Raw genomic sequence first — 27,760 nt, 5'->3', positions numbered from 1 at the left:
AGAACACAAGCCTGGCTTTATCCTTCTTGTCTGTCCCGCTCTTTCAGACCTCACAGGAAACGTCCAACTCCCCCTAACCCTCCAGCTTGCCTTCTCTTCGCAAACTTTTTGCCTTCACACACAGCTTGTCCCGCCGCCTGCCCTGAATTAGACCAGAGTAGATGGCTGCATCCATGTGGAGAATGAATGGGCTCTGTGGAAGCATGGCTGGAGTTCTGCTACTCTGCACTCTTTTGTTTAGCAGTAAGTACGCTTCCATTGTATGTTGTTTTCCAACTTTTCTTTCACTCTCTTATCCACAGATGTATGTTTGGTAGCATAATTATCTGGTTTTGCTATTTCTTTTTTTATGTCCAAACATTTTAAATAATGTCTTTTAATAGACAAGGATTTGGTTTTAGTAGCAGACACAACACTCACTGAGGTGTTTGTTTATATGACTATAGCTATGAGGTTTTACTCAGATGTGTAGATTCGGAGTGGTGGGGTGGCGGCAGACACAAAGGATCTGCTCAGCAGTGGAAAGTTTCAGTTGAGAATCGTTTTGCTCCACATCCTGTAGAGCATCTGGGTGGAGCTTAAATACGTTTGAATGTAAAACGGATAAAGCCACACACAAAACACAGCCTGAACATGAAGATGAATGTGTTTCTGCTTTTATTCAAATTATAGGATTAGTTGTTTCATATTTCTGGCATCCTTAAAGGACACATGTGAATTCAAACCAGAGCCAGAGCAGCCCCCACCCCACCCCTTCCAAAATGTGCTCCTAACTGATCTGCAGCCAGTAAATGTGTGCGCTCATGTGTCTGCTCCACATCAGTCTGAGGCTTGATGCTAATTGTAGGGTGATGTACGGCGGGAAGGCATAGCTGCTCCACCAGTTGTAAGGCAGCACCGGCTCTAGTTTGGACCATTGTAACTACTTCTGCAGAGAACTGTTAGGCCTCATCTACGAGCACAGGGGCGGTAAAAGTTTGGACTGACCTTGGGAAGACCAGGAGTTTTGCAGACTGATGGAAATAACTAAAGTTTGACTTTATAAGGGAAAAGATCATAAGTTGGTGGAACATGTTCATAGTTTTGTGCATACCACAGACTAATTGCTGTAACAGATGGGAATTAGATTTTACAGGAAAATCTAATTAGTTTGAGGTATCAAGTCGTGTCACTTCTTCATTTGTGCTCAGTAGCACTAATCACAAACAAAGTGACCTCAGAAGACAGAGTCATCAGACAACTCCCTCAATAAAGTTGGGCGAAGAGAGACTCCCTATAAAAGGTTTTTTGATCAGGTAAGACATGAAGAAAATGGAAAATTTATTATTTTAATTGCAAGATTTAAGCAATTTACATGATTGCTAAATAGATCAAGATGCCAAAATCCTAACATCAGCAAGTAATATGACAAAAAAGTGGATTGTTCGTTAAGTACATTTCTGACAAAACATTGAGCAACATCCAGAAAATCTATAGAACCTGAGTGATGTAACTTTTTCTCACTTTTGCATTCAGGCTTTCACAAGGGTGTTGTCTCATCTCTGTTCACCCGCCCTCAGTTCTTTGTTACATCCAACAGCAGCGCTCACACCAACCTGGTACATTTATTTATACTTCTGGACATCTGTCACTGTGGTGTGAAGTTTCAAAGATATAATAAAATATACTGTAGTTCAAAAAAAGGAAAATCCTCGTTAATTATATGAAATATGGAATAACTTTATCTACATATTAGCAGTTCATCCACTCTGTGTTGGTCATGTGTGCACTTGTTTTGTTATTTTGGTTATTGTTCCGGTACTGTTTGCTCTGCCCTCCCTATCAGCAGAAGATCTGTTGCTTCAGTGAATATTTTCCACAACATAGGTTCATGTAATAGTAGTGGTACTGTACATGGGTTCGAATTCTTGCCTAATGGCGTCAGAAGTTGTTTAAAGACACAGATGATTTCAATGTTTTATGCTACATTATGGTTGTTTTGATCCATATGTGGAAGGATCTTTATCAGATCAATCTCATACATATAGATTGTGCAAAATTACAATTTTGTTCTCAGGGAAGAGCAGTTATGGATCAGTCCATTCTTTACTTTACTTGGAGTGATGAAAACCTTTGGATCTTCGTCAAAAATGCTCCTTGCTGGATTAAAATTACACAAATAAAGTCAACAATTTTGATTATACTCTGGGAATAGGGCCATTAGTTTTATCCTTGATTCAGCTTTCGCATGGCTTTAACAACTTTGGCTGAACAACAGAGTCAGCAAGGTGCTGCTGCCCAGCAGTGGTTAGGACTTCCCGACTGTTGTCCAGAGTGGGGAAAACCATTAACCCGAGATGGGGAGCTGGGGGATGTGCTGGAACATGTTGGATCTGCAGCAGCTGCAGCTCACAACTTGCAGGACTTAAAGGATCAAGCATTTACCCTTTTTAACGCCACATGCCTCAGGGAATGTCTGGTGTACTTGTGGAGTGCCCTGTGTGGTCAGTTTTGGTGGTTTGCAGTTAACCAACTGTATATTAGACATGTTTAGATCTGAATGTTTGGCTTATTGGTAATTATTAATATACTATATTGCCAAAAGTATTTGCTCTCTTTCCTTCACACGCATATGGATTTGAGTGATTTGAGTTTGGTTGATTTTTTACATCTGTGGCCATGGACGTGATTGGAACATTTGAATTCAATGGTTTGGACGGGTAAGTGGATACTTTTGGCAATACAGTGTATCTACTTGAGTATTTTTGCAGCTAAAAACATCTGGTTATAGATTTATAGTTTAGGAACATGGTTCTGGTTCAAGCAAACAAGAATAAACAGTTAAGTACATAAAGAGAGGCATAGAAAATAAAATAAAATATTTTGCCACATATAAGCAGGCCACTCATTCCGACTCTCCAGCAAACAGGTTTGGTTTATGTTCCCACTTCCCATGGCTGCTAGTCAGTTGTTATGCAGCCGTGCAAATATGCAGCACTGAAATGGCTATGCTCTGCAAAGTCGGGTGATGTCATTCTACACATCCCTGTGTAGGCTATAAGCTGTCCAACTCTCAAGATTTCGGGGAAAACCCAAGCTTTAAATCTGCTTTGGCAAGAGGGAAAAACATCTTGTCTCACTTAATTCAGCTTGTCATCCACAATGACTCCTCCTGTTGCTGAAGTCACAGCCTCGGGTCAAGCCAAATAAGCTGTGACAATGATCTGTTTAAAAAGATCATGTTGAAACAAAGATGTTCACTTATGGTTTGAAAACGCTGGTGTGTGTGTGTGTGTGTGTGTGCATCTGCAAACTCCTCAGAGCTAAATAGTTAATGCACGTGGTTTCACTAATGAGTTATTTTAAGTAGAATTTAGTTGGATTTGATAAAAAGCAGAAGAAGAAGCAAACTGTTGTCACTACACACAGATGGTTGAAACCTCACCCTGCCAATAAAAACACAGGCTGAATATTGCCGCTCTGTTTCTCATGGCCCTGAGCTATTGACCGGCATTCCTTCAGTCCCAAGTTGTGATTTTGTAGTTTGATTCACGTCATCTGTTGGAGGGCGTGGGTCTTTTATATAAGCCTTGGCGGATAGCAGCCTTATGTCAGCAAAGGGTGTGTGTCCATCTGAGCCAAAATGGCTGGGAACCCATGTGAGCTTGCAAAGTAATCAACCCTGGAGCCTGTGTGCTGTCAAAATGCCTTTCACTTCAGTGATTTCTGTGTGTGAGATCATGGTCGAAAACTATTTAAAAAGTGCCAAATGTTGCCTGTCATTAGTGTGCGTTTTGTTCCCTCGTTAGCACATTCTCCATGACAAGTTTAGTGCTTTTTTTAAGTGTTTTTGTTTTGTTTTTGTTTCCAACTCTATTTCAAAAATGTGAATGATAAGAAAACAAAGGCACGGTCACCACCTACTAAACGATCATCTTTTAAAAAAAAGTTGACTTTGCTGAAATGGATCATTTAGCCACAGTGTTTACCCTGTGAAACAGCCCTAATGAAAAGCCGAAGCCATGCCAGCATTCAAATCTTCCTCTTCCAATTACTGCTGTTCTGGCGAGCTCATTGTTCCTTGTTCTGCTGGCACCCTGCTGAAGTTTTACAGCTGCTGGCTTTAACCAGAGCGAAGAAGGGAGAGAAACCTTCAGCCTCTGTTTCTCCTGTTTTCAGAGCTGAGATATTTGACCAGCAAACTCAACATATTTGCTCAAATTCCAGTCGCCTTTTACGTTCAGCAAACAAACAATCTGGACATTAGCGTAAACTCTAAAGCCAGGTTCACACTGTGGTTTTCGGCCTCTGTAGGCAAATTCTTTTGTCACTAAAGAATTTTAAGAAAATCTTTGGGAGTCAGCTTGAATTGATTGAATTTTTTGTCTTTCACTGGGACACCCAGTTTAGTCCTCTCACAACCACCAACGACCTACGACAAATATGAAGCTGTGTCAGAAATATTGGCAGAAAATCGTACAGTGGGAGTGCTGCTGCCCCCGACATCTTTTTCCCCAGTCATGAGCTCATCTGCAGCTGCCTCATTTTCCTTGTCCTCGCCCATTTACAAGTCTGGATCTATTAATGAGAGTTTATGTTTACTTGCTTTCCATTAACTACTAGACTAATATCTTGGTTGGATTTGATGTCCACAATTCTGCTGCAGCAAGAGACCATACATGCATCTATTGAACCTTACACTGTACAGTGTGACAAAGGTTACTGTGAAGATTTTATAAAACGGTTTTATAAGCAGTACTGCTGCTGGTGACTAGCATTTGCAATAGGGTCACCAAAATATTTGTGGGAATTCTCTGTTCTGCTGCTCAAGTCGCAGAGGCTCGCAGGCTTGTTGCTCAAATTTTGAACATGTTGAAAATAGTGCAACAAATTTTCCCTCAAAACAGTTGCAGAATCATCAAACTCTTTTCTGGTTTTTTTTTTTGTTGTTGTTTTTTTTCCTCAAGAGCTTTTGGTGCCTGAATAGGAGCTGTTCCCTGACAGAAAACGTGTAAAGATCTGAAAACTACAGTGATGATAAATAGTAATTTATAGTATTTTATTTCAAATCTGCTTATCGTCATTTCAAAAGTATTCTTTGGTAGATTAAATCATAAACATTGGTGGGGGGCTGGTGCCAAAATCGTTAGAAGGAGAGCCGAGGCGGGGTCGCCATCTAGTCTCCAACAGTTGCGGCCCGTTGAGATAGGGGAGACCGGGTATGGTTGTAACACTTTTTGCTCCAGCACCTTTAACTCACAGAATTTTTAAGCTAGAGTTCTCAAACTTTTATACAAAATACCCACATTTGTTTACTACAAATGGCACCAATTCAAACCTCTGCAAGAATATCACAGACCTCATGAGTTCATGTCAAATACACGGTGTTCCTTTGTTACAACCTACCCCGCTACCGGGGTAGGTTGTAACACCTGCTGGGGTAAGTTGTAACAATTAGACAAAAGAAGCAAAAACAGAGGCCACACCATGTGATATGCTTCAAAAAGAGGTTTAGTGAATTAAAAGAACAATACAAGAACATCCAGGCATCACTTGCAGCGTTCACCATTTTCTTAAATGGGCCGTAGACACTGCGGTCCAGTGGCTGAAGTTTATGGCTACAGTGGGGGGGAAGGTAAGTAGCACTATTCCCTTTTCTTTGCAGAAATCAATAGCTTTAACAGATATATGTGAACAGTGATTATCCAGCAAAAGTAAAACCTTCTTCTCTGGGCTGACCTTTGTGTGTTTTGCAAAATGAGCAAGGAATAAGAGGAAGTCTTCCTCTTGCATCCATCCTGAGGCATTACCACTTCCTGCACTCTCTGTTGGCCCACTCTGAATGAAGAGTTCCTTGTAACCTTTACGGGGGAATACAAAGAAGGGAGGAATTGCATTTCCCAGCGCTTGCACAGCGCATGCTACTGACACGAGCACACCTCTCTTACCTGATGTCATCGCACCCACCTGCTTGACACCACGACGAGCAACAACACGGTCTGGTGATTGAACTGTTGTTACGCCAGTTTCATCTACATTCCATATATCGCTCCTGTCGAAGTTGTATCTCTCAATGACCTGTCCAAGGCTGTTGAAGAAACGTTCCACATTTTGGCGGTTAAAACTTGTGGCCCGTGTAAGGCTGGTTGCCTCAGGACTCCTTATTGACAGGCTAGGGTTCCGCTTCATAAATAATGTGAACCAGTCAGGCCCTGCCATCTGCTTCTCATCCCATGTTTGTGGGTGTTTGATATTATATGTTACTGCCAGTCGATATGCAAATTTTCTGACCAAAAAGAAAGAGGAATAGAAAACACCTACGCTGGTATTCAATTCTTCTCTTGTCTCCAGTGACTAACCTGTCATATGCTTACCTCACTTGGAGTCAGGCCATAATACAGGTCTGCTGCCTGAGTCAAATAGTCAGCCAATACTTCCTCCTGCACCTCATAACCTACACTGGGAAGATCACTGGACCCCTGTTCTCTCAGCTTCTGCAGTGATTTGCAGTATCTGCTCAGTGTTACATGGCAGATCCCATGCGCCTTCGCAACTGATCTGACTGACTTGCTCTTCTTTATGACCTCATCAGATGCCTTTTTTAAAACATCTGCAGGCACACGCCTATCAGTCTTTCGTATCCACTGCCTTGGCATTCTGTAAAATTATTAAAATCAAAATGTTCTTAGTTGTATGTAAGGGGATGGTTGTAACACTTTTTAAAGATGTGTTACAACCCACCCCAACCCTGTCTGCCATGTTTAGCTAGCTGTAGTAGCATAGCGGTTTGAAATTAGCACAGGAAAATGCATCACATTTTGCCTGAGAAATTACATTTTCATCTAATGTAAGTCATATGGTTTTATCTGCAACAGTATAAGTACTAAACAAAATATAGTCATGGTCAAAAAATTTACTTTCTTACCTCAAATTCCGTTTTTTCTCCTTAGTATCTGCATGTGCCTGTTTACAGCCTTGACAATCACAATATGGGATTGGGGAGGAAGCGGGTAAACACTGAAATGATCATGTAACTCCTATCTTATCCCTGATTGGTGGAACTGGTGGTGTTACAACTCTCCCTATGTTACAACCATACCCGGTCTCCCCTACTACCTTTACGATGTTTGAAATCACACAGTGCATGCTGGTCTTAAAACAGTAACTTGAAAACTCTGTTGTTTTATGTCTTTCTCCAGTTTTTCACACTAATTTAAAAGTAAAACCTAACCAACAGCTCTGTGATTTTTCTCCTTACTCTAAGTTTAGTATAAATTCATGGCAAACAGAGAGTACATAATCTTTGTTGGAAAACCAGTCTGGGTTTTCCTTATGGAGGATCACAATGTTTACTTCGGAAAATAAAAGCACCTAATGAGCCTTCACCAGGACCTCCTGACTGCCTGAATAATGGCTTGTGGTAATTAAAGTGTGGTAAATTATCTGTTATTAAAGGTATACTCTGGACATCCTAATTAAAAACACAAGACTGTGCCATCTTGTGATTTGTAAAGATTATAATACAAGCATGCATATTTACAGTGTTTTAAAATGATCAGATTATTGCTGTTATTCATCAGCCTTCCTTTCTCATTGTGGCTCTCATGTTTTAGAGCCAGAACGTTTAGGATCACAGACTTCAGTGTCTTTGTGTAACCTCCCCACTCCTGCAGCGCTTCTTAAGTCAGCAGCTGGAATGAGTCCATGCACATCTGTTGATGCCGACTCTGACATGAACAGGAGAGCAGTTAGCAGCTTCTTAAGGCAGCTGCTGTTTTCAGCTTCTGATGCACAAAGAAAATGGACGGCAAGTTTTGGAAACAGGTTTTGAGTTTCACTGGCCTGCTAAAACTATTTTAATGAGTAAACTTGAGACTGAATGAAAACATACAGCACTCTGTAGCCAATATTGAGGTCTCTCAGTAAGCAATGAAAGACCAGAAAAAAAATGTTTTGAATAGTAATTAAAAAAAAAAATCACTCTTTTAGGTTTTTCAGCTTCTATGTTGCATACCAGTCAGAGACTTATGTGCTGGTAATCTGAGCCCATCTGAGCTCATCCCTGGTGGTGTGTGTTATCTGTAGGTCCCAGCATGTTTGTCTCTGCAGGTTGAAGAGGTCACACGGATACCATTCCACTGCTTTTCTTTTTTTTTCCTGAATACTGTCTCGTGTTTTGTTTGAAAACACCAGGGGTGTGGAAAAAGTCAATCGTTGCCACCCGTAAATACAGAAACAAAAATAGTTCTCATGTTCGAGGTCCTGAGCTGTGCATAACTGGATACCCCCCCCCACCCCGGATTGTCAATGCAATAGTAAAGACAACTGCAACTCTATTGTTCTGTTCGAGGATGAATCTATTACTGACTCATAAAAATTCTGTAACAATATTGTTTTTTAATGATTAATTACAATCAGATTGATTCTAAATCTATAAGCCAAAAACAGTAGGTTGAAATTATTTTAGCTGTCTGCAATTTCCTTGAGACCCCATTAGAGAAATTTCAAAGAGGACCCTGTAGTAGCCTCTCTCTGGACAGCAGAGAAAGGAGTGAGGGAAGACTTCAGGGTCCTCTGTGGACATCTGGGTAAGGAATGGACTGCGGGTGTGGCTAGTGATGACATCCAAGGTGCTGTCCCTTCAGTCTGGGTGGAGGTCGAATCATAACCCAAAGATTTAGGGCTGAGGCCTTTCTCTTGCTTTTTGGATGAGTTCACAGCACAACACATTTGCAGAGAAGGAAACGGCTCTCCAAGGAGACCTACTGCAGCTGCACCCCCAACCCCCACCCCTCCTTCAGGCCTCCTCCCTTTTCTCCCCAGGGAGGAAGCAGGCCTCATCTTCAAATACCATAATTTATAAGTAACAGGCCCGCTGTCCCCTGTTCCCACTCTCTGACTGCAGCCTTCTAATCAGGTGTGACACTGTGTTTGCAGCAAATTCCTGCAAAGCCACCTCCACCCTAAGCTCAAACACACGAATGGCACTAACAATGGGGGTTACATTTCAGTGCAAAAAAGACTGGGAGACATGAGTGACACGGGGAAGTAGTAAATACTCAGTCCACCCAAACTTTGTTGTTGCTGCCTTCTTCTTACCTTATTCCTTATTCTTAGACTGCTCGAAAAAGCAGTGTAATGTTTTCTCTAGCGGTGTCATTGTACAGTTGTTTGGTAAGATGATGGTGTTGTATGTCAGTGTAACAGGGGGAGGCTGAAGGTTTCTCCCCAGTGAGGAGGAGGAGGACTGAGATGAGGTTGTTTGAAAGGAAATGAAGAAACCATTTATTAAACCTTTCTAACTGGCTTTTATAATAATTTCAGTACTTGAGCCGGGGATAAGACAAGGCCTCCTCCCTCCCCCACAGACATCTCACCTTCCTGCTCTCCTACGTGTCTCTTACTGTCTCAGAACATTGGAAGTGGATAACTCATTGTTATCCTGCGTTTGTTAAAGTTAAAGATTTGATATAATCAGTTTCCAAGTTTTCTTTTTCAACAAAATATTACTAAAACATAAACAGGTATAAGTGGACTGATCAAGCTAAGGATGCATCAGTGACGTATTGAACTCCACACATACTGTTTCAGATCTATTACTGCATGTCGTATTGGTCTCAAGCAAGAAGCTAAATTCATATTCAATATATTAAAGTACTAGATCAGGAAAAACTGCAGTATCATCGTAATACATTTATGTTGACCTTTGAAAATCTAATCATGTACTCAGATGATAGTTCATAATAAGGCCTTTCCACCACTGAAAAGTATTTGGAGAACTCTGTTGGGTTCAGATGCTGGGATCCTCCAGGTTGACTGCTTGAGGAGAGAGTAGAGTCCCTAAAACTAGTTGAGCTTTTGGTAAATCTACTTTTTTGTATAAGGCCATCAACAAAAAATAAATAAATAAATACAATAATAACACCCTTCTAGATTGAATTTAGAACATATGATGATTTTTGTATTTTTTCTCAGAGCCTGAAAAATGACTTTTAAGTAAATAATGTTGCCAACATTGATGAACAGACTCTATTAGTTGCTGACTGTTTTATTTATTCTTATTCAGACTTTCTAATTAGTTCAGTTATAGATGAAGTAATTTCACAATTTAATTAAGTTATTTCAACAATGTTTTATCTATTTGTACTTGACTTCATTTAACTTTGTATTTCTGAATTATGGACTTAACCCACTTTTTTCTACATACCGTACTTTCCGCACTACAGGGTGCACTGCATTATAAGGCGCACTGTCAATGAATGGTCCAGTTTCAAACTTTTGTCATGTATAAAGCGCACTGGACTATAAGGCTCATGAAGCGAAACAAATCAGCCACCTGTCTTTATGGAGAATACTGCACCGATGTAAGGGTCATGTATAAACGCCTCCACCGCTCGCTCAGGTCTGTGCATGGAGACCTGAGCAACTATAACTGAGCCTTAAAGCTGCAAGCAGTGCGGCTTTGTAGTTTACCAAAGTTGTACTAAAACATCCTAACTTGTTAAATATTAAAGGCGCTCCAGATTATAAGGCGCACTGTTGTTTTTTGAAAAAATTGAAAGCTTTTAAATTCGCCTTATAGTCCAGAAAATATGGTATAGTGTGTTTACCTGCTACGGAGTGTGTAAATGGAAATTAGCTAACAGTTAAATGAGGTGAAAATAATTTGAATAGACTGAAATTGAACCACTTGAACAGGTTATCTTAAACTTAATTTTAAAGTAAGGTGTATTAACAAAACATATAACTGTCTCAAACTAAACCAAACTTATTTAATTTCATAGATCGATATGGATCATTATTGGATCATAATGGAATACAAATTATTCCAATGATCACTTCTGTCATTAACTAGGGACAATACAAATGAAACAAAGTTACCTTCCTTAGTGTGTGCAGTTTCTCCAGATGAACAGCTCTCAACAATAAATCTGGTTGTTATAACTTATTTTCACTCTGATAATTAACTTGTTTGATTGAACTTTGAGTTCTTTAAAGTGAAGACTGTGATGACAAAAGTACAGCTAGTAGACCAGTTAAATACTCCAGCAGTAGATGTACAATACAAATGATTCAGAGGCTAAAATGTGGCCAAATTTTGAACAGTGTTTGCAGTATTAGTTTTTAACATTTTTACTACTTTTCAGTATTTTTAATTCGTCAAACTGTAGAGAAATACTACTGTCACAATTGTAGGTTGCAAAAGGATCCAAGCATGCAGGCTAAAACACAAGGATTAGGATTATAAAATGATTTAATGATAATAAAACAAAATGCTGAGCTGGCAGCAACAAAAAAAACCACTCAACAACCGAAACACTGGGTAGATCAACACACAGGCTGAAAACCAGGAGTAAACAGGATGACTGAATGAAGCTAGAGTGAGGATGAGGAGTGTAAGAGAGGAAGGGACTGATGAGGAAGTGGCTGCAGGGGCAACTGATGAATTACAAGGGACAGGTGTGAGGGAAGTGAACAGGGCTGAGGAGCAAGGCTGCCTGAGGGAAGCAGCAAATGGCACAGAGGAACACAGGGAGGCAAAACTGAATTCAAGCGATCACAAAAATCAACAAGAAAGCTTAACTTCATAACACAAAGACATAGATCCCGAGAGCCAAATCAGTTCTTTATATCTGCCATATTTAAGAATTCAAGGCAACTTTATTATCCACTGAGGAGCAACCAGGTTCATGACTGGCATTGGTCATAGAACCTATGCTGTAAATAAACAGCACACATTTAAACACAGTTAGTTACATTTTTTTGTAGCTGCATAGGTCCAGTAAAGTAAGGTGGCTGTTGAAGTTCTCTTCTTCATTCAACACTGAAAACTACAAAAAAATAAAGAACATTCAGACTCAAATATTACATACTTCAGCTTCTTTAAGCTTCATGTAAATGTTCGCCATGAAAAAAGTCCCAAAACATATTAGAACCACAGATGTACAATAAATTATATAAAGTTCACAAGTACACATTGTATTGTGTTTGTAAAGACATATTGACAACATCATGAAAAAACAGAAAAAAGGATCCCAATCACCTCTTGAACAACATACAGAAAACAATCCAGCCTTTCCATCTGCATTCATGTTAAATATAACCCATAATGCAACAGCCCCGCACTTGAAAATCTGGTCATGTGACACATTACACTGTAAACCTTAAGGTAGTATCTCACTGGGCCGTGGCTGCTAAGGACTAGTTCGTGACTCAAAATTGCTAGAAAACTGTGTAAAAATAGGTCATTTTTTCACTGCAGTCTCACTGAATTCTAAGTGTTTGCAATCAGCAAGCTGTGCAGTGGCGCTCTGCATGGCCAGTTTAGAAAATTATCTATTTTTGTCTATTTTCAAGTGCATTTTTTGCAAAACAGTATTCTAGGCTCTACACATTATTTTGTTGCCCAGCTCCGCCCATATCCCCTTACAGAAAAACCACATGAATTTCATGTTTTTTCCATGGGATCACATGTGTTGCCCATGTGAAATTCATGGGTTTTTTTTCTGTGAGGTCCTACACACCCTGGTCCACTTTGTTTTCATTTTGGCAACTGTCACCAGGTGGCAGTTGCAACTGCCACATGGAGTTTTAAAATAATTTTTCTTTCTTCATTTATTTATTTATCTATTTATTTCGTTAGAGTGGTTTTTAGACCTAAACATTCAGGCCTGTAGCCTCAGATGTTTTATGTCATAGAAGAACTCTTAAATCCAGCTATAGCACAACAAAAAAGATGCCCACAACAAAAAAGAGATTTTTTTTTTTTGTTAACATTTGCTTGTAATTGTTTTCTTTAAACCCATACTTGTCTGGGCTGCGACCATTTACAGCAGGAGCTTTCAATCCTGGTCCTCGAGGGCCACTATCCTGCATGTTTTACTTGTTTCTCTGCTCCAGCACACCTGATTTGATTCAATGGGTGATTAACAGGCTTCTGCAGAACATGAAGAGGTCATTTAAGCACTGAATCAGGTGTGTTGGAGCAGGGAAACAAGTAAAACATGCAGGATAGTGGCCCTCGAGGACCAGGGTTGGAGACTCCTGCTGTAAATAGTTTCAGCCCAGACAAGTATGAGTTTAAAGAAAACAATTACAAGCAAATGTTAACAAAAAAATTAAAATCTCTTTAAAATATCTCTTAAAAAGATTGTCATTTCTAACCATCTTTATGGCTCTGTGACCTCAAATGAATGTGAATTTTTGACAAAACATATAAAAAATGACATTACACTGAAACATGTCTTCAGTTGGAATTAGTGGTTAGATTATGTTGAGATGATTTAAGAACAAGAGCCAGGGCAGGAAACCCACTTGGTGTAGCTCAGTAATATAAGGAGGCACGAAGACCAAGATTAATTGGAAGCAAAACGTTACATAATGTTCATCTTTGTGACCAAATTCAACACTCTGCATATAGAAACTGAGGTTGTGTTTATAATGGAGACATGTACCATGTAATGTATGTTTCTCTGTGTTTGCGTTTAAAGCTTTGTAGCTTCACATTGATGCTGGGAGGCCTAGGTTGGAATTTCAGGGAGATTTTTCACACAGCTGCCTGAGGTGTCTGTGTTTGCATGGTGGAGTCTTACTGACATGGGGCATGAATAATTTCAGCATCTAACCATTATGCAAATATTAATAATATTTCTTAACCAAATCTTATGAAGTGGGTTTATTTTAGTGTCTTAGACTAAAGAAAGCTGTTAAAACCTCCCAAAAGACTCCATCCATCTTAACAAAAACACATAAACAGAAGACATTTTCTCAATGATGTGGCTAAATGTGATCATCCCACATTATTGCACTATTAAACAAAGCAACTCAACCCACAATTATAGCTTGAAGTTCTTATAGCACAGTAAAACATTGGGATTGATGCCCATCTTCATCATGTTCTGACGTCAATGTTAAAGAAAAACACACTTTAGGACGGAACCAAACCTACAGTGTTGGATAAAGAATGAAGAAATAAATACTACCATTTGTGGTTTTAAGACTCCAAACTAAACTTGGCACTTAATCAAGAGGGTATTTAAGTTGCCAATGTTTATGATATTGTAAACACACTGAACATCTGAATTGTTTACACAAATGTATCCTGTGATCAACTAATGATGTGACACATACAGCTTCCTCAGATTGCAGCTTAGTTATGAATAAATGCTACAGCTTTTATACGTCTTTCAGGACGTGAGTGTTCAGAAATGATGGAAACAGGTAGAGTGATCTGTACAATTTATGCAGTAAGAAGGCAGTTTATTAACATTCTCCTTCAGTTAAATCAACAGAGTTCAGGAAAGTTTGTGTTTCTGAGTACTTATTAAGCCTCAGAAAAGAGGCCAAATTTATTTACCTCACGTGAATTTAGGAAATGCTGTTTACTGATTATGGTTCGCCCCACTTAAAGGAATATTTTAGCCCATCTGAAACACTTGCTATGAAAAAGCTATGAACAATTAATGTCTTACCACAGCGCTTTGAACAAACTCAGTTTTGAGAAATATAATTTTGATTGGATTGATGAGCAAACGGCTCATCTGAAAAGAGCCAAAACCAAAGGGGATTTCTGCCATCTTTAAACAACTCCGATCCACAAAGTTTTATAACATTTCACACAATCGCTGTTTCACAGACCTTTAAACTGCCATTAATTTCACATTAAATGGTTGCTTACTTAGAATACTGTGGTTATTTGCAAGCGCAAATAGCAGCAACAGCAGCTGCTAACTGTAGCGCTTCTGATGCAGCCTGTAGAATGTCCTGCAGGATTTTCTGCTGCATTAATGTCTAACGCAAAACCAATGGCAGTGTAAAGGTTTAGATAATATTGTTTACTTGAACCACTTCAACATTTTATTGTGGTTCATGCATATGCTATTATTTAAACCTTCTAGTTGTCATCAGTTTCATATAGCACGTTTAATTTGGCAGAAATGTTATAATATTTCTGCTGAAAGTGCCCCAAGGCTGCACCGGTAGTTGCTGTTGCCGCTTGCAGATAACCACAGAATTTAATGCCAATAACTGAGTCATGTAAAACTGACAGTGGTGTAAATGTTCATGCAACAGAGTTGTTTTAAAACAGTAATGATCTACTTTGGTCTTGGCTGTGTTTGGACTAGCCATTAACTTAACAATCATGCCAGACTTGAACTCTATTTCTCCAAGCTGAGGTAATTTAAAAAGCTGTCCCTAGCAGGTAAGATATGCATTGTTTATAACCTTTTCTCAGTGCCCCTTTAACCTTGTTTCTAAAATTGTCACACTAAACAAGATGTCTCCCAGAAGATTGATGTGTGTTCAGCAGGTCATGCCCTTTTGACAGGGCTGTTGATTTGCACAGGCTGCAGACAGTAAGGATAAGAACATATGGGGCTACTAATTATCACATGCCCTTGAGAACACGTGCCAGAACGGGTTGGGCATGAGGTTTGAATCACCAGGACAAGCTGTTCAAACCTACCCTCTTCCTTGACCTCATTCCCACAAATACTTCACTGGCAAAGAGCTGGAGAAACAGTTTATCTTTACATTAGAACAATGGTAGAAGTGGGGTTTGATGATAATCCCAAAAACAAGCAAGAAAATAAAGATTCTTCTTTTTTCCCATATGTAACCTTTACAGTTTACCAGCTACATTAAGGATGTTCAAACATTGGTTCTTGGTCTTGGATTCTGCAGGCCCTTGTTATGATGTGCTTGTTACTTACTGGCCAGTAAACATGATATTGCCAAGAAGGACGGTAAACAGAAATAAAAACAACAGGAAGTTATTCTAAATTTGCTCTCTGATTTGTTATGAGACTCAGCTGGCACTTGGTATTAGGTTTGGTTTCGAAATCAGGGGCAGACTGCAGGAAGCAGCCACAGGCTGAACAAGTGAACACTGATGAAGCATCCAGAGTTTAACAAATTTAGCTCCGAAAACACACAGTCCAACTGAAGTCTGAGTAATATAGCCTCAAATCAAAAGAAAAAACATAGTTATAAATACTGGGAAGGGAAACTGTAACCAATGACACCTGCAGATTTTGATATTTGGGGCAATTTTAGGCATTTTAAGAGTTGCATTGAATAAATTGTAGCTAAAAATTTGAATTTAGCATCATTATTAAGACTCAAAGGCTACAAAACACAGTTAGAGATCTTTTAATTCAGCTCAGTTCAGTTTATTTCTATAGCCCCATTTCAGAACAAAAGTAATTTCATGGCAATATACAGAAAAAAATTATCAGTATTGTACCAAATCTTCCCTTTGGTGCCATCCCCCATCCTAAGCAGCACCAGTGGAAAGGAACGAGTCATTTTTAAAAGGAAGAACCCTCCAGCAGAGCCAGTTCAGGATGAGCGGCCATCTGCCTCAACCATTTGAGAGGCACCTACACCAAGAAACTGGCATAGATGTAGTTTCTATATAAAAAAAAAAACAGGTTCATGACAGCAACAAATGCAAAATATAATCTTGGGAAGTACAAAGAGCAGTCTAAGCCAATAGCAGCATAACTAAGGAGTAGCTCAGGAAACCCAAGCTAACCCTAACTATAGGATTGATCAAAAAGGAATGTCTTAAATCTGGTCTTTAAAGCAGACAGGGTGTCAGCATCACAGACAGAAACTGGAAGTTGGTTCCACAAGAGAGGAGCCTGAGAACTGAGAGCTCTGCCTCCTGTTCTACTTTTAGAAACTCTAGGAACCACAAGTAAACCTGCAGTCTGAGAGCAAAGTGCTCTGTTAGGAAAATATGGAACAAAAATGATATAAAAATGATATAAGAGATCTTTAATATAAGAAGAAGCTTAGTTGTTGAGAGCTTTGGATGCTAGAAGGAAGATTTTAAATTATACTCTGATGTACTGCTTTGCTGCTGTTTCCATTCTTCCTCCAACTTTGTAGGTCATTTAACAGCTGGGAACACATCATGTACTGTCTTTTTCTAAAACAAGTCAACTCCTAGTTTTTATTCATGAAATAAACAGATTGTTCAAATTCAAACAGATTGTTTTGCATGCTTTAGAACACTTTGCATGTGTTCGTTTTTATTTTTAAGTCACAGTAATCAGAACCTAAATCACAACATATATTATATATGGGATGTTCTTTCAGAATATCTGACAATTCCAGCTATTGATCTGTGGTCTTTGATTAGGAGACAAACACCATCTTAGAATGACAACAACAAAGCATCCATTCTGTGGAGCTATGATCAAACAAATGAACATGTCATGGCAGACTGTTGTGTGGGACGGGCACCACTCAGTGTTCACCCATCTGAAAGGATAAAGGGAGAGAAAAGAAAGGAAGACCCACTGAGGCTAACAGGCTAAACATGGGAACCATTAAATCAATCAGGGAGCAGGAGAATCAAAATTGAGTGAAGGAGAACAAGACACACACACACAGAGTAACCTTCAAAATAAACCAGCAAACAATAAGCAATTAAAACAATAACTGAGTTTTATTTCTTAATCTTTTTTGCAGGTGAGGTGATGAGTCAGAGTCCAGCTGCAGATGTATCTAATACACAAGGTCCAGGTGGAGGTAGGGGACTTAATAAATGTTGTTTTTATAAACATTACATAAAAGTTTGATTGCTTCTTGTTAAGGGAGATTTCTGTGCCACAACAAGTGATAAACTCTTGTTCCTGCACTGTGTTCTCTAACAGAACCTACAGTCTTAAATGATGCTTCTACAGCCCCTTCAGCAACAACCTCTCCGACTACTGCAGCCGGTGGAGCACCTACTACTTCTGCAGATAACGACTCAGACAAAATGACCACTGCAGACAACCATGTTATCACTCCCCCCAACCCTGAAACAACTATTGTGGTAAGCGTTTTTTATATTTTATTTTGCTTTTCAGTCACACAAAATTAAACAAAAAGCACTAACAGATTGCATGAGAACTTGTTGAAGAGTTTGGCATTAACTATTGGAGTCAACTCTGTTCTGTCGGTTGGCAAAATATCTTATAAACCACAGGATGGATTTTATAAAATTGAAAGAAAAAAATCATTGGATGTACATAACGTTCGGAGTCAACTTAATTCAAAACAGCTGTGACAGTTTAACGATGTTCGAAAACACAAAAAATGCTATAATTCAGTACATCTTACAAACATTCACAACACGTACTCTGACAATAACATCTTGCATTAAATTTTACATAACATATTTTTGAGGTTTGACAAAAATGACTACAACTTTCTTATTTCTCAACATAAGTTGATCTGAGTTTAAAATCTGACATATGTGGCGTGAAATCTGCATTCCTTCGAGGAATGGTAGGCAGATCTGTCAAACAAGGTTTTCAGATCTATTAGGCTTTTTGTGCTCTCCATTTAGATTTCAGGAGCTATGACTGCTATATTATCCCTCTAATTGGAACATTTTACCATTTTGATAATAATCACCTTTGTCTCTTTACATATGAGACAAATGGGTTTATATCCCTCCAAGGAACGAATAAACAGGAGGGTACCCAGTCTCAATAGAAACTTTTCCTTTCAGCTTTTTTCCTTTAGTGACAGCCATCCCTATTTTATTCTCTCACAGTAATGCTTCCAAACCAGCCCGTGGAAAGAAGCTGCTGGTCATCTTGCAGAAATTATCAAAAAAAGTAAAAAAAAAACACATTGCTTAAAATTTATTAAAGTAAATGTGAAAAAAAATCTACAAGTAATAAAATAATCTATTAGGTTTTAATAACTGGGAGCAGAAATTACTTAATTTGGCTCTGAATCAGGACCGCAGTCCGTCATTCTAAGACCCCTGCAATTATAATAAAGATTTCTGCTAAGTAAAACTTTGCTTCTGTGTTTGTTTTGTTGTGCTGCAGTCTTTGCATGCTAAAGTGATCTGATCTGGGTCTTTCTCTACAGCCTGACATAAAGTGTGTTGGAAAGGAGGACATCTCAGAAAAGAGTACTATCAAGGCTGAAGTACAAACAAATGACTGTGTGAGTACAAGTTTCTTCATCTTTTACAGTTCCTTTACATTCCTGTGCTGCCTGCCAACCACAGGCAATATCAGGCTACCAACAGCTGCAGCTTTTGGCATGAAGAGTTTAACGTTTAAGACCGCAGCGAATTGAAAGGGGAAAGCTGATTCCAGCTTCCCTTCTGGTGACTTGTTTCTCTTTACCAAAGACCTTTCTATGACCCTCTGCACCTTGTGCCTAGCGGAAGTTGCAAAATCCACTTAAAGGAAGTAGATGTGCGAGCTGTAAAGAGCTTGAAATGTGGCCCAGACAAAGGCAGATCTATTCTCAAGCATTCCTCAGATGTTGTAAATCTGGAGCTGCTGGTTTAAGATGTACGACGAGAAGAGCTGATGTTTTTTCATGTTCTCTAGGGTCTCTTATAAGACAAACATCTGTGGTCTTTCTTTGCTGGGTTTTTAATGTTACAGATTGTTTCAATATGCATAACAGTCTCGATAAGAAAATATTTTCAATGTTTTGATTTTAAGATTTTACCTATCAGGACATTATGAAAAAATCTCCTCAAATGGTCAACAGCACATGACGTATTTCACCATGTCTTTGAAAAACAAAAAGAATTATCTACATGTAAAAACAGTATTTGAAACACAAAACTGTTTTCAGGGTCATCCATATGTTCCCTGATACTCCCCTATGTTCCCTGGTAACTGAACTGTAATTTAGTATTTTTTTCATTTGTATTAAAAGATATTTGAAGGGGGAGCCAAGCATCTTTCATGACTTTCGTTATTAACCCTGGGAGATCATAGGAACAGGGAACTTAAAAGGGTAAGAAAATATGTCATGAGCAGTTCTTCATCCAAAGTTGGTTTCAGGTTTTATTGGGTCCTTCATAAAACCTTAGAAATAAAAAAAAGTTGACTTTTTTCACATGACCCATGATGTCTCTTTAGCACAACAAACATTGGATGTCCGAGTCGCGTTGGCGAAAACGACAATTGATTTGCACAGAGATGAAGCAGCAGATCAGATCTGAGCACCGTGTTTCAGTTATTAAGGGTGCCAATGCAAAATCCTGATTATAATTTGGTTTTAGCTTGAATTTTTTCTATTCACTACTGCTCTCATTAACGTCCATTGAATGTGAGCTCAGATTTTTCACTTTAAAGCTGGAAGTGAAGAGTCTTTTTAAGTTAACACATCTCCTACACAAAACAAGATGCTTCTGCCACTTATAATTGAGAAATTATTTCAACATGCATAAGTGACTGTTTGTTTGAGGCTTGTTATCTAGTCAGTGTTTCTGTCTGTCTGGGAGTCAGGAAGCAGTTTCACATATCAGTTCCACAAAATCACCTCTGACTGTTCACAAATCACTAACTGAAATGTCCACTTCCCGCACGGTATTCATGGAGCATTCAGAAAAGAAGCGAGCCGCGTGGAACCAAAAGAAGCGTGGAGCAGAACTTTGCTGCGTTGCCACATTAAATGTGTGACACATCATTTTCAAAACATAATGAATAAATTCCGTTTAGCAGTCCTTCTTGTGGTTAACCATTTCTTTTAACTAAATACAAAGTTGCTGTGTGTTGTCATTATTTTGAATTTCGGTCCAGGATCAATAATGTGTTTGTCTGTATGTCTATTTATCTATCATCCTTCTCCCTGGTAATGAATCTGTTTATTGTTGTTGGCCGGGTGGTCACGCAGAACATATGTCATCACTTTTTCCACATTCCTGAGCTGCAAAGCCAGCTTCTCTTTCGCTTGTTGATCATTAAGGCTCTATTACTACCTCACTTGGTGGCACATAGGTACATCAGCAATGGGTGGCTTCAACCCCCCAAGCTGGCTTGGTCCATTCAAAAATCACACCAAGAAGACTAGAAGGTGTCTCAGTCCCAGCTTGAACTGTTTTGTGAAAGAGCCTAACGAGTAACAGATACAGGTGTGGGGTTTCCATGGTGACCTTAATGAGCCACTGACGGCAGCTTTACCATTTCTTTGGATCTTGGTTCTCTTTACACTTCTTATACAGTTTATACATTAAAATGTCTGCATTTTGTCAGCTTGGATTATTACAAAGGGAAGCCATAAATTACTACTATGACTAACTGAAGAAAGTTGATATATGTTGGAGTTTTGGTCAGTACCTGCATTGGAACCCCATAAATTTTCTAGTTTAATTCAATCCTGTGACATTCACAGAGTCAGGACAACCTGAAGTAGTCATGGGCTTAACTAAAGCAGAAACAAGACATTAAGCAACTTACCTAAAGCCCTGCAAATGTATTGTTGAAAAAGAAATGTACAAAGAAGAAAAGCCTTTGTTAAAACTTCTGCTTGTAGCAGTGGAACAAAGGTATGAATATTTCACATATGTTGTTAATGGCCTGTACACATCCCTTCAAATACTTTCTTAATGTACCATAGTCAAAACAAGTTTGCACAAATGCAAACCAACTCATCTAGTGATGAGAACAGAAGGCCAAAGAGATTATTCACATATAAAACATTTAAAACCAAGTGAGCGCCAGTGGGCTGATTTTGCTAGTTTTGTCTAGCCCATCTGTGATTCTTGCTCCTCTCCCCAAAAGATTTGAGAGATTCAGCAAAGTCCAGCTGCGGGCCTACTCCCACCTAATTGAGGATTTGGAGTTTGCTCATAGTGGTCCTCTAGGATTACTGAGAGCTGTCTGGGTCTCATTATTCTGTAGTGAATTGTTGTGCAATGAAGTGATATCAAAATTCAGGGATAAGTTGAGAAAAGAAGGTGCGGCAAGTTCTTCAGCTGCACTTTGTCTTCAAGCATCACACGGATCTGTGTGGAAAATGGAAGGACCACATTAGTCAACATAATTCCTCTTTGCAAGAAGGAAATTTTCCTCATGCTTGCAAATGTGAAGTTAACTTTTCACAAAGTGGTTTTGTTTATTATTTAAATTTTAATACTGACTTTGCTGAGACAGATAAAGTGAATAAGCAAAGGGTTGCTGTGCATTTTGATTCATAATTATGTTGTCTTACAGGAAGCATCAAAGCTCATCATTCAGGAAGGTCAGGAAGGTATTGGAAAGTGGTGCAGCTCTGCAAACTGTAATCTAAAAATCTTCCAAGAGGGTAAGACGATGCTGGTGGAAAGCAATGAGAGTGAGTATCAATGACATTCATGATCAAATATTTTGTTTTCACACAGTTTTATATGTTTCTGAGCTGTTATGTGGCCACAACTGATAACTGATATATTGTTTTGTTTGACTGCATCTGCAGTTAAGCCAGCTAATTTGGCTGAAGCCCTCCAGAGTGAAACACTGAAGAGTAAGGTAAGGGGACAGCATGAATGCAATGACACAACTATGACAAGCATGTCCATTTAAAAATCCAACAATCTTTGTTTGTTATGATGCAGCAAAACATTATTACCAAACACAAAAATTCTATAAAGTCGAACAATTTAACAGATATTAAGCTAAAATTATGTTTGATCATCATTACACACCTTATGACTGATCCTCAACTCCTCTGAGCACTGATTGTGTGATATCTGTGTTTAAAATTTTGCCATTAGTTATTGGAACCAGCTCTGTTAGCAAAATACTTCATGAAGCATTGAATGGCTTTTTAATGAGACTTTCTAAAGGTAATCAATGGATATATATATACAACTGAATAACCTTTGGAGTCAAAATGGCCGCCACAGCCAATTGATCTTAGAAAACAGAAAGATGGTTATAACTCAGCCAATTTTACAGGTATTAATCTAAAATTTTGGTGTGGTAGTAGATGAGCATCATCCCCAACACATGCATAGAGCACAACATGTTGCTCAACAGCTTTGCCTAATAGTTTTGCATTAAATGTTGGAGTCAACCCGTTTGTTTGCTAGCAAAATAGCTGATAAAGCACTGTACGGATTTGAGGAAAACTCTCAGAAAATATTTGTAGGCTTTACATTTATAACTTTTCAACTTTTTGATTTAGGCCAATTCAGTGTTGCCGCCACAACTAATCAAACTTAGCCTACATAAAATGGCTGTACTTCAGTAAATTTTGCAGATATTGAGATAGAATTTGGTGTTTTAGTAGCTGAGAGTCATTCACAACACATACTTTGAGTACTAATTTATTGTGCAAGATATTACACGAGATTGTACATTATGTCACTTTCAAGCATTGACAAAAATGGCTATAATGCTGCTGGCCTACGAGGAATGCTTGGCCTTTTAATATAGACAAAAAACTACAAGAAGTTGAGCATTACACAATAACCTGCTAATTATGGCGCATTTTTGTTAATTTCTTGTGATGAAGAACAATAAAATGTTGTTATTCTGATAAATGTATGGTCTTTTCTTTTGTCACATCTTTGTCTTTTAAATTTTGTTGTAGCTGGGTTTGACAAAGACTGAGACCCCGCAATCATCAAGTACATCTGTGCTCTGGGGAATCCTGGTCTCTGGTCTCCTGGTTGCCATTGGAATCTTTGTGTGGTACTTCAAATGTCAACGGAAGCCTGGCCCTAAGGGCGCGAGGCTGGTAAGCATGTTAATGTGTGTATATATTAATAGGTGTGTATGTGTGTGTGTTGGAGTTATTCTAATTTGTTTACAGGGAATATTTCTCCTCATTCAGTCTGAACTTTGACATGTGTTTTTATAGGATTTTTTAGCATCTGCTAGTGTCTCCAATTAAAGCACTACTGTGGGTTCACTGTCCCTATGAATGGATTTCATGACTAAAATTTGTGCTTCAGAATAAATCGGAGCAGTTCCATTTCCTTTAAAAAAATGCCTGCCTGTGTTTTAATTAGAGAATGTAGTTGGCCAGCCATCACAGAAAATGTGCAGAGCAAGAGAGAGTGGGTCTGATCCAGAGACCCACGCCCTGCTCTCTGCTGCTTTATGCATTTACAAAGCTCAAGGTTTCATCTAGCTGCCAGACATAGCTGTTTCTCACTCGTGATATCATGGGACAGAGACCATACAAGAGGGTGTGTTTGTGTTTGTACTGTAAACACGATGGGTTAGTGGATCCATATGTTTTTGTGTACACTCTTCTATTTGATTAAGAGAGAAAATGTTTTATGCCAACCCTGACAGTGTTTTACTTTTGTGTCTACACTTATAATTAAAAAGCACTACAACTTCTTTTGTATCAGGGTATAATTAAAACCTGTTCGGTCATAATTGCATGTTGTTTGTGCTGCTCACACACAGCTAGTTTAGCTTTCTTTCTAGTTAATTAATCTATTGCATGGTTTTGCAGGTTAGACAGGAATAATTTTAGAACATTATAAAGAGCAGATTGTTGTTAATATGCCCTGATATGTAAAACCCTAGAAGTGAAAGAGGGTGACTGTAAGTCTTTTCAAGGCCCTGTAAAGACAGGTTGATATTTCATAATGCCCTGATGTCTAAAACTTTACTACTGAATGGGGGTGTACTTCTTTTTACTTTCACTGTTGATCCCATACCAGCACACTGAGTCTGTTTTTTTCTGGACAATGTACAATAGCTGTACAGAAAAAACTACAAAATGTTTCTACTGTAGACAAAATGAAGATAGAAACTTTAGATCAAATGGTAGCAAGACATAATGCTGCCTGATACATACCTGGCACTTAGCCGATACAAACCTGGTAAGTACCTCCCCGGTACATACTAGGTACAAACCAGGTTTACCAAGTGCATACTGGGTACATACCAGGCTTTGCTACTTACTGCTACTAATCTGATTTATCTCCAAACAACAAATATTCAAATATTCTTACTATTGTTTTCATTTTCCCTCTTTTTAAAGTATTGTTTTCTTGTTCTGTATTTGCAGGCAGAGGAGGCCTATCCAGTGGATCAGGAGAATCAGGGGAACACCCTTGTATCCGAAGCCCCCCTGAACCCCCCTCCTGAAACCCAGGAGAAACCTAATGTTAATGGAGAGTCCCCCGAGGCAGATAAGACCCCGACTCCTCCCCCCACCAATGGCTCCACTGCCAAGACAGCAGACACAGGGCTGTAAAAGAGTCCCACATCTACCTTAGCCCCACTAACACATTCATTCACACACATACATAGTTATATTTTGAATCCAATCCTGCTTAGTTACAGAGACCAAGCTAAAGAAGACATGGGAGATAAAAACAACCTTCCTTACATCAGTCGTCTGTCGTTTTGGTCCTGTTCCCCTTAGGCTGCATGCCTCCACAAACATCAGGAAAAGTAGTCTGATGATGACAATATTGTCAAAAATGAAAGATGCTGGTGATGATGAAGGCTCCTGTCAGGCTGAGATCAGCAAGTAGAGACTTGTAGTTCTGGGGGTGAAAGGGCTGGGGGTTTTTTGTTTTTCATATAACAACAATTAGCATCCAATTCCTTTGATTACTACAGTCAAAACCAGCTGAGTCTCTGCACAATATCTGGTTTAAAACTCCAACAAAACCCTCTACTAACACAATATAAGCACGTGAATTTTTTTTTTTTTTTTTTTAGTTTATCTGTAAAGCCATAATACGTAGACAGAGAGGAAATAAATCCCACTGCCTTGACATCTGTTTACAAACTTGTGAGAGAGAAAACAAATTATGCTCTCGTCTCGGACTGCAAATATGTGCTGCATGTCTGTGTTAACATTTACTCACATTTCTAGTGTGCATAAACTGTATATATCAGGACTTGCATTTAAGCTTTTTTTTGCAGTATGTACTGTAAGTCTGAGTACTTGATAAAGAGTGAAAGATTTTTGAGTAACTGACAGAAGAGTGTGAATGTGCATGTGACATTAGCCATGAAAACTGTACAGTTTTGTAAAATGAGTCGAGCTGCGGTGAAATGCGGTTTTACACACAGTTCTCTTTGGGTTTGAACTAAAAAACTGTCGTGATCAATCAAACTTTTCTCCCTGTTAGAGCAACAGATGATGACTGTCAGCTCTGTTGCCCTGTTTGTCAGTTTTATTCTCATTTTAATTTACTCTACATCTTTGTTTTATTCTCTGTAGCTTCATTTGTGCCATATATTTCAGTTTCACAACATATTTTACCTAAATATATTTTGTAACAACCTAACAGTATTTGCTGTAAGCCAAAAACATAAGGAAATGTACTCAAGGTTTTGACAATTCTGATATATTTTTTATATAACCCTTGTGTTATTGTTACTATGTGTTGACAAGCTTGATATTAAAAGATTTTTTTTCCAATAACTGCAGCAGAAAAAATGCAAAGAGAAAACTGTATTGATTTCTCTTTGTGATTCATTTTGTATCTTTTTGAGCACAGTCTCTCCAGAATACGTGCCATTTGTCCACTGCACAAAACATAGCAAATTCACCAAAAACAGCTTAAGCTTTGTAGAAATTGACACAGATTCAGGGTTACTCCACGTTCATTTTTTGTAAAGACCTTTTCTGGCTTTAAAAATCACAATATTCACAAATTTGTGTCACATTAAGCTATTCTGCATCGTCAGAGATCATAAAATCCGATTAAAGTTACATGTTTGCATTTTTATTTGCAAATTGTGAATTTCACATGCTTCGTATTATGCAAAAACGTCCTTGATCAAAAAAGCTAACAAGGATGCGATATTAAGCAAAATATAAAGGTAAAGTTTGAATAAAATAGCAAATAAATAAATTTGGATTTTTAGTTAACAATTGCATCAAATCATGTTAATTCTGCCTTAGCAAAAATTCAAAACACTATCATCTAAGAAAGTCCATTCCATCTGATTGTGGTGCTGCAACCTTTTGGACACATGGATAAATGTAAACATGAGATGTTTTCCTAACTGCCCTGTCTTTTTTATTATTTAATTCCATCATGAATGTTTAATTTTACTCACCTTTAACATAAAAATGAGAAAAACAAGAAATAAATGCCTTCTTATAAATTGCCTTGTTTTGGTCTCATTTTAAAATTATCAGTTCCCATTGAATATATGGGAAGAAAAGAGGTGTTTGACCTGCAGGAGAATAGTGTATACCCATAACATGCTTGTGCATGAATGCATCTGTTTTCTACCACAAGAGAAAAGTGATTCCCACAAACTCCACATCTGCTTTATATAAGCAGTATTAATGACATCACTTTACACTGTTTTGTTTTTCCCTCACTGGGTGTGGCAAGAAAAACATTTCCTCTATGCTTTTTCTCTAAATGGAAAACTCATTATTTTGTTAGCATGCTACATATTTTTTTTGTATTTATGTTACATTTTTAAGGTTATTTGCACCGTATGTCCCTTTAAATTTAAGTAACTTGTGCATTTCCAGTTTTTCTTAATCAGAAGACAAAGCCCTAAGATCAGTTTTCATCTGGCTGTGTCCCTTTCTGCAGCCTGTGAGGAAAATGTTTCCTCAAGGCCATTTTGCAGTTTTGTTCTTTAAAAAGCAGCACATGTACACAGGAAGTACGGGCATGAATATTGGTTAAGAGTGGTCCTCTAGAATCTGAGGCAGCAGCTGCTGCGTGTTGTAGATTTAAAAGGTGCAATCTCAGTGAAGCTTCCTGCATGAATACGCTCAGGCCTAAATCTGTTTCATTCCTCCTCCTGACCACTTAGCATCAATTCTTTGTTTGGGTGTTTGTGTAAAGTGCTAAGGTGTTCTGATTCTATTTGAGATGAGCAGAACAGTGAAATCAAAGGGCTATCTGAGCTCCAAACTAGTTTTTTTTTTCTTTTTTCAGCAGCACACTTTAGAGTGTTATAGGTCAATCAATCCATTTTCTTTCTGACAGGAAAGCTGGTCTCATTCTGGCTTCAACCTCCAGGTCCATCTGAGAGGTCTAGTCATATACAGTCCTTGGTCCATTGTAAGTAAATTGCACTTTGCAGGC

General features: G+C 38.6%; 1 protein-coding gene across 2 annotated transcripts; it reads left to right on the top strand.

Moving 5' to 3' along the window:
* On the top strand, positions 1 to 26,817 carry si:dkey-261h17.1. 2 transcript variants are annotated; one of them, XM_017419264.3, is made up of 8 exons: positions 1 to 243; positions 17,461 to 17,520; positions 17,646 to 17,809; positions 18,862 to 18,939; positions 21,954 to 22,074; positions 22,195 to 22,247; positions 23,314 to 23,460; positions 24,751 to 26,817. In XM_017419264.3, exons 1-8 carry the CDS (start codon positions 162 to 164, stop codon positions 24,937 to 24,939), a joined length of 894 nt encoding a protein of 297 aa, XP_017274753.1. In that variant the 5' UTR covers positions 1 to 161; the 3' UTR covers positions 24,940 to 26,817. The 2 variants fall into 2 exon arrangements, with proteins under 2 accessions (XP_017274753.1, XP_017274754.1); XM_017419265.3 differs by lacking the exon at positions 1 to 243 and adding an exon at positions 945 to 1,295.
* The last annotated feature ends 943 nt before the right edge of the window (positions 26,818 to 27,760 follow it).

The sequence above is a fragment of the Kryptolebias marmoratus genome, linkage group LG8 (genome assembly GCF_001649575.2).
Source record: "Kryptolebias marmoratus isolate JLee-2015 linkage group LG8, ASM164957v2, whole genome shotgun sequence".
Classification (NCBI taxonomy): Eukaryota; Metazoa; Chordata; class Actinopteri; order Cyprinodontiformes; family Rivulidae; genus Kryptolebias; species Kryptolebias marmoratus.
The sequence above is the reverse complement of the archived record's forward strand: the minus strand, read 5'-3'. Positions and strand labels throughout refer to the sequence as shown.

Excerpts from the sequence above, each read along its gene's own strand:
- si:dkey-261h17.1 (XM_017419264.3), top strand. The coding sequence starts at position 162 with ATGGCTGCATCCATGTGGAGAATGAATGGGCTCTGTGGAAGCATGGCT. Across the intron at positions 244-17,460 it reads CTGCACTCTTTTGTTTAGCA|GTGAGGTGATGAGTCAGAGT; the intron begins GTAAGTACGCTT and ends TCTTTTTTGCAG. Across the intron at positions 17,810-18,861 it reads ACCCTGAAACAACTATTGTG|CCTGACATAAAGTGTGTTGG; the intron begins GTAAGCGTTTTT and ends CTTTCTCTACAG.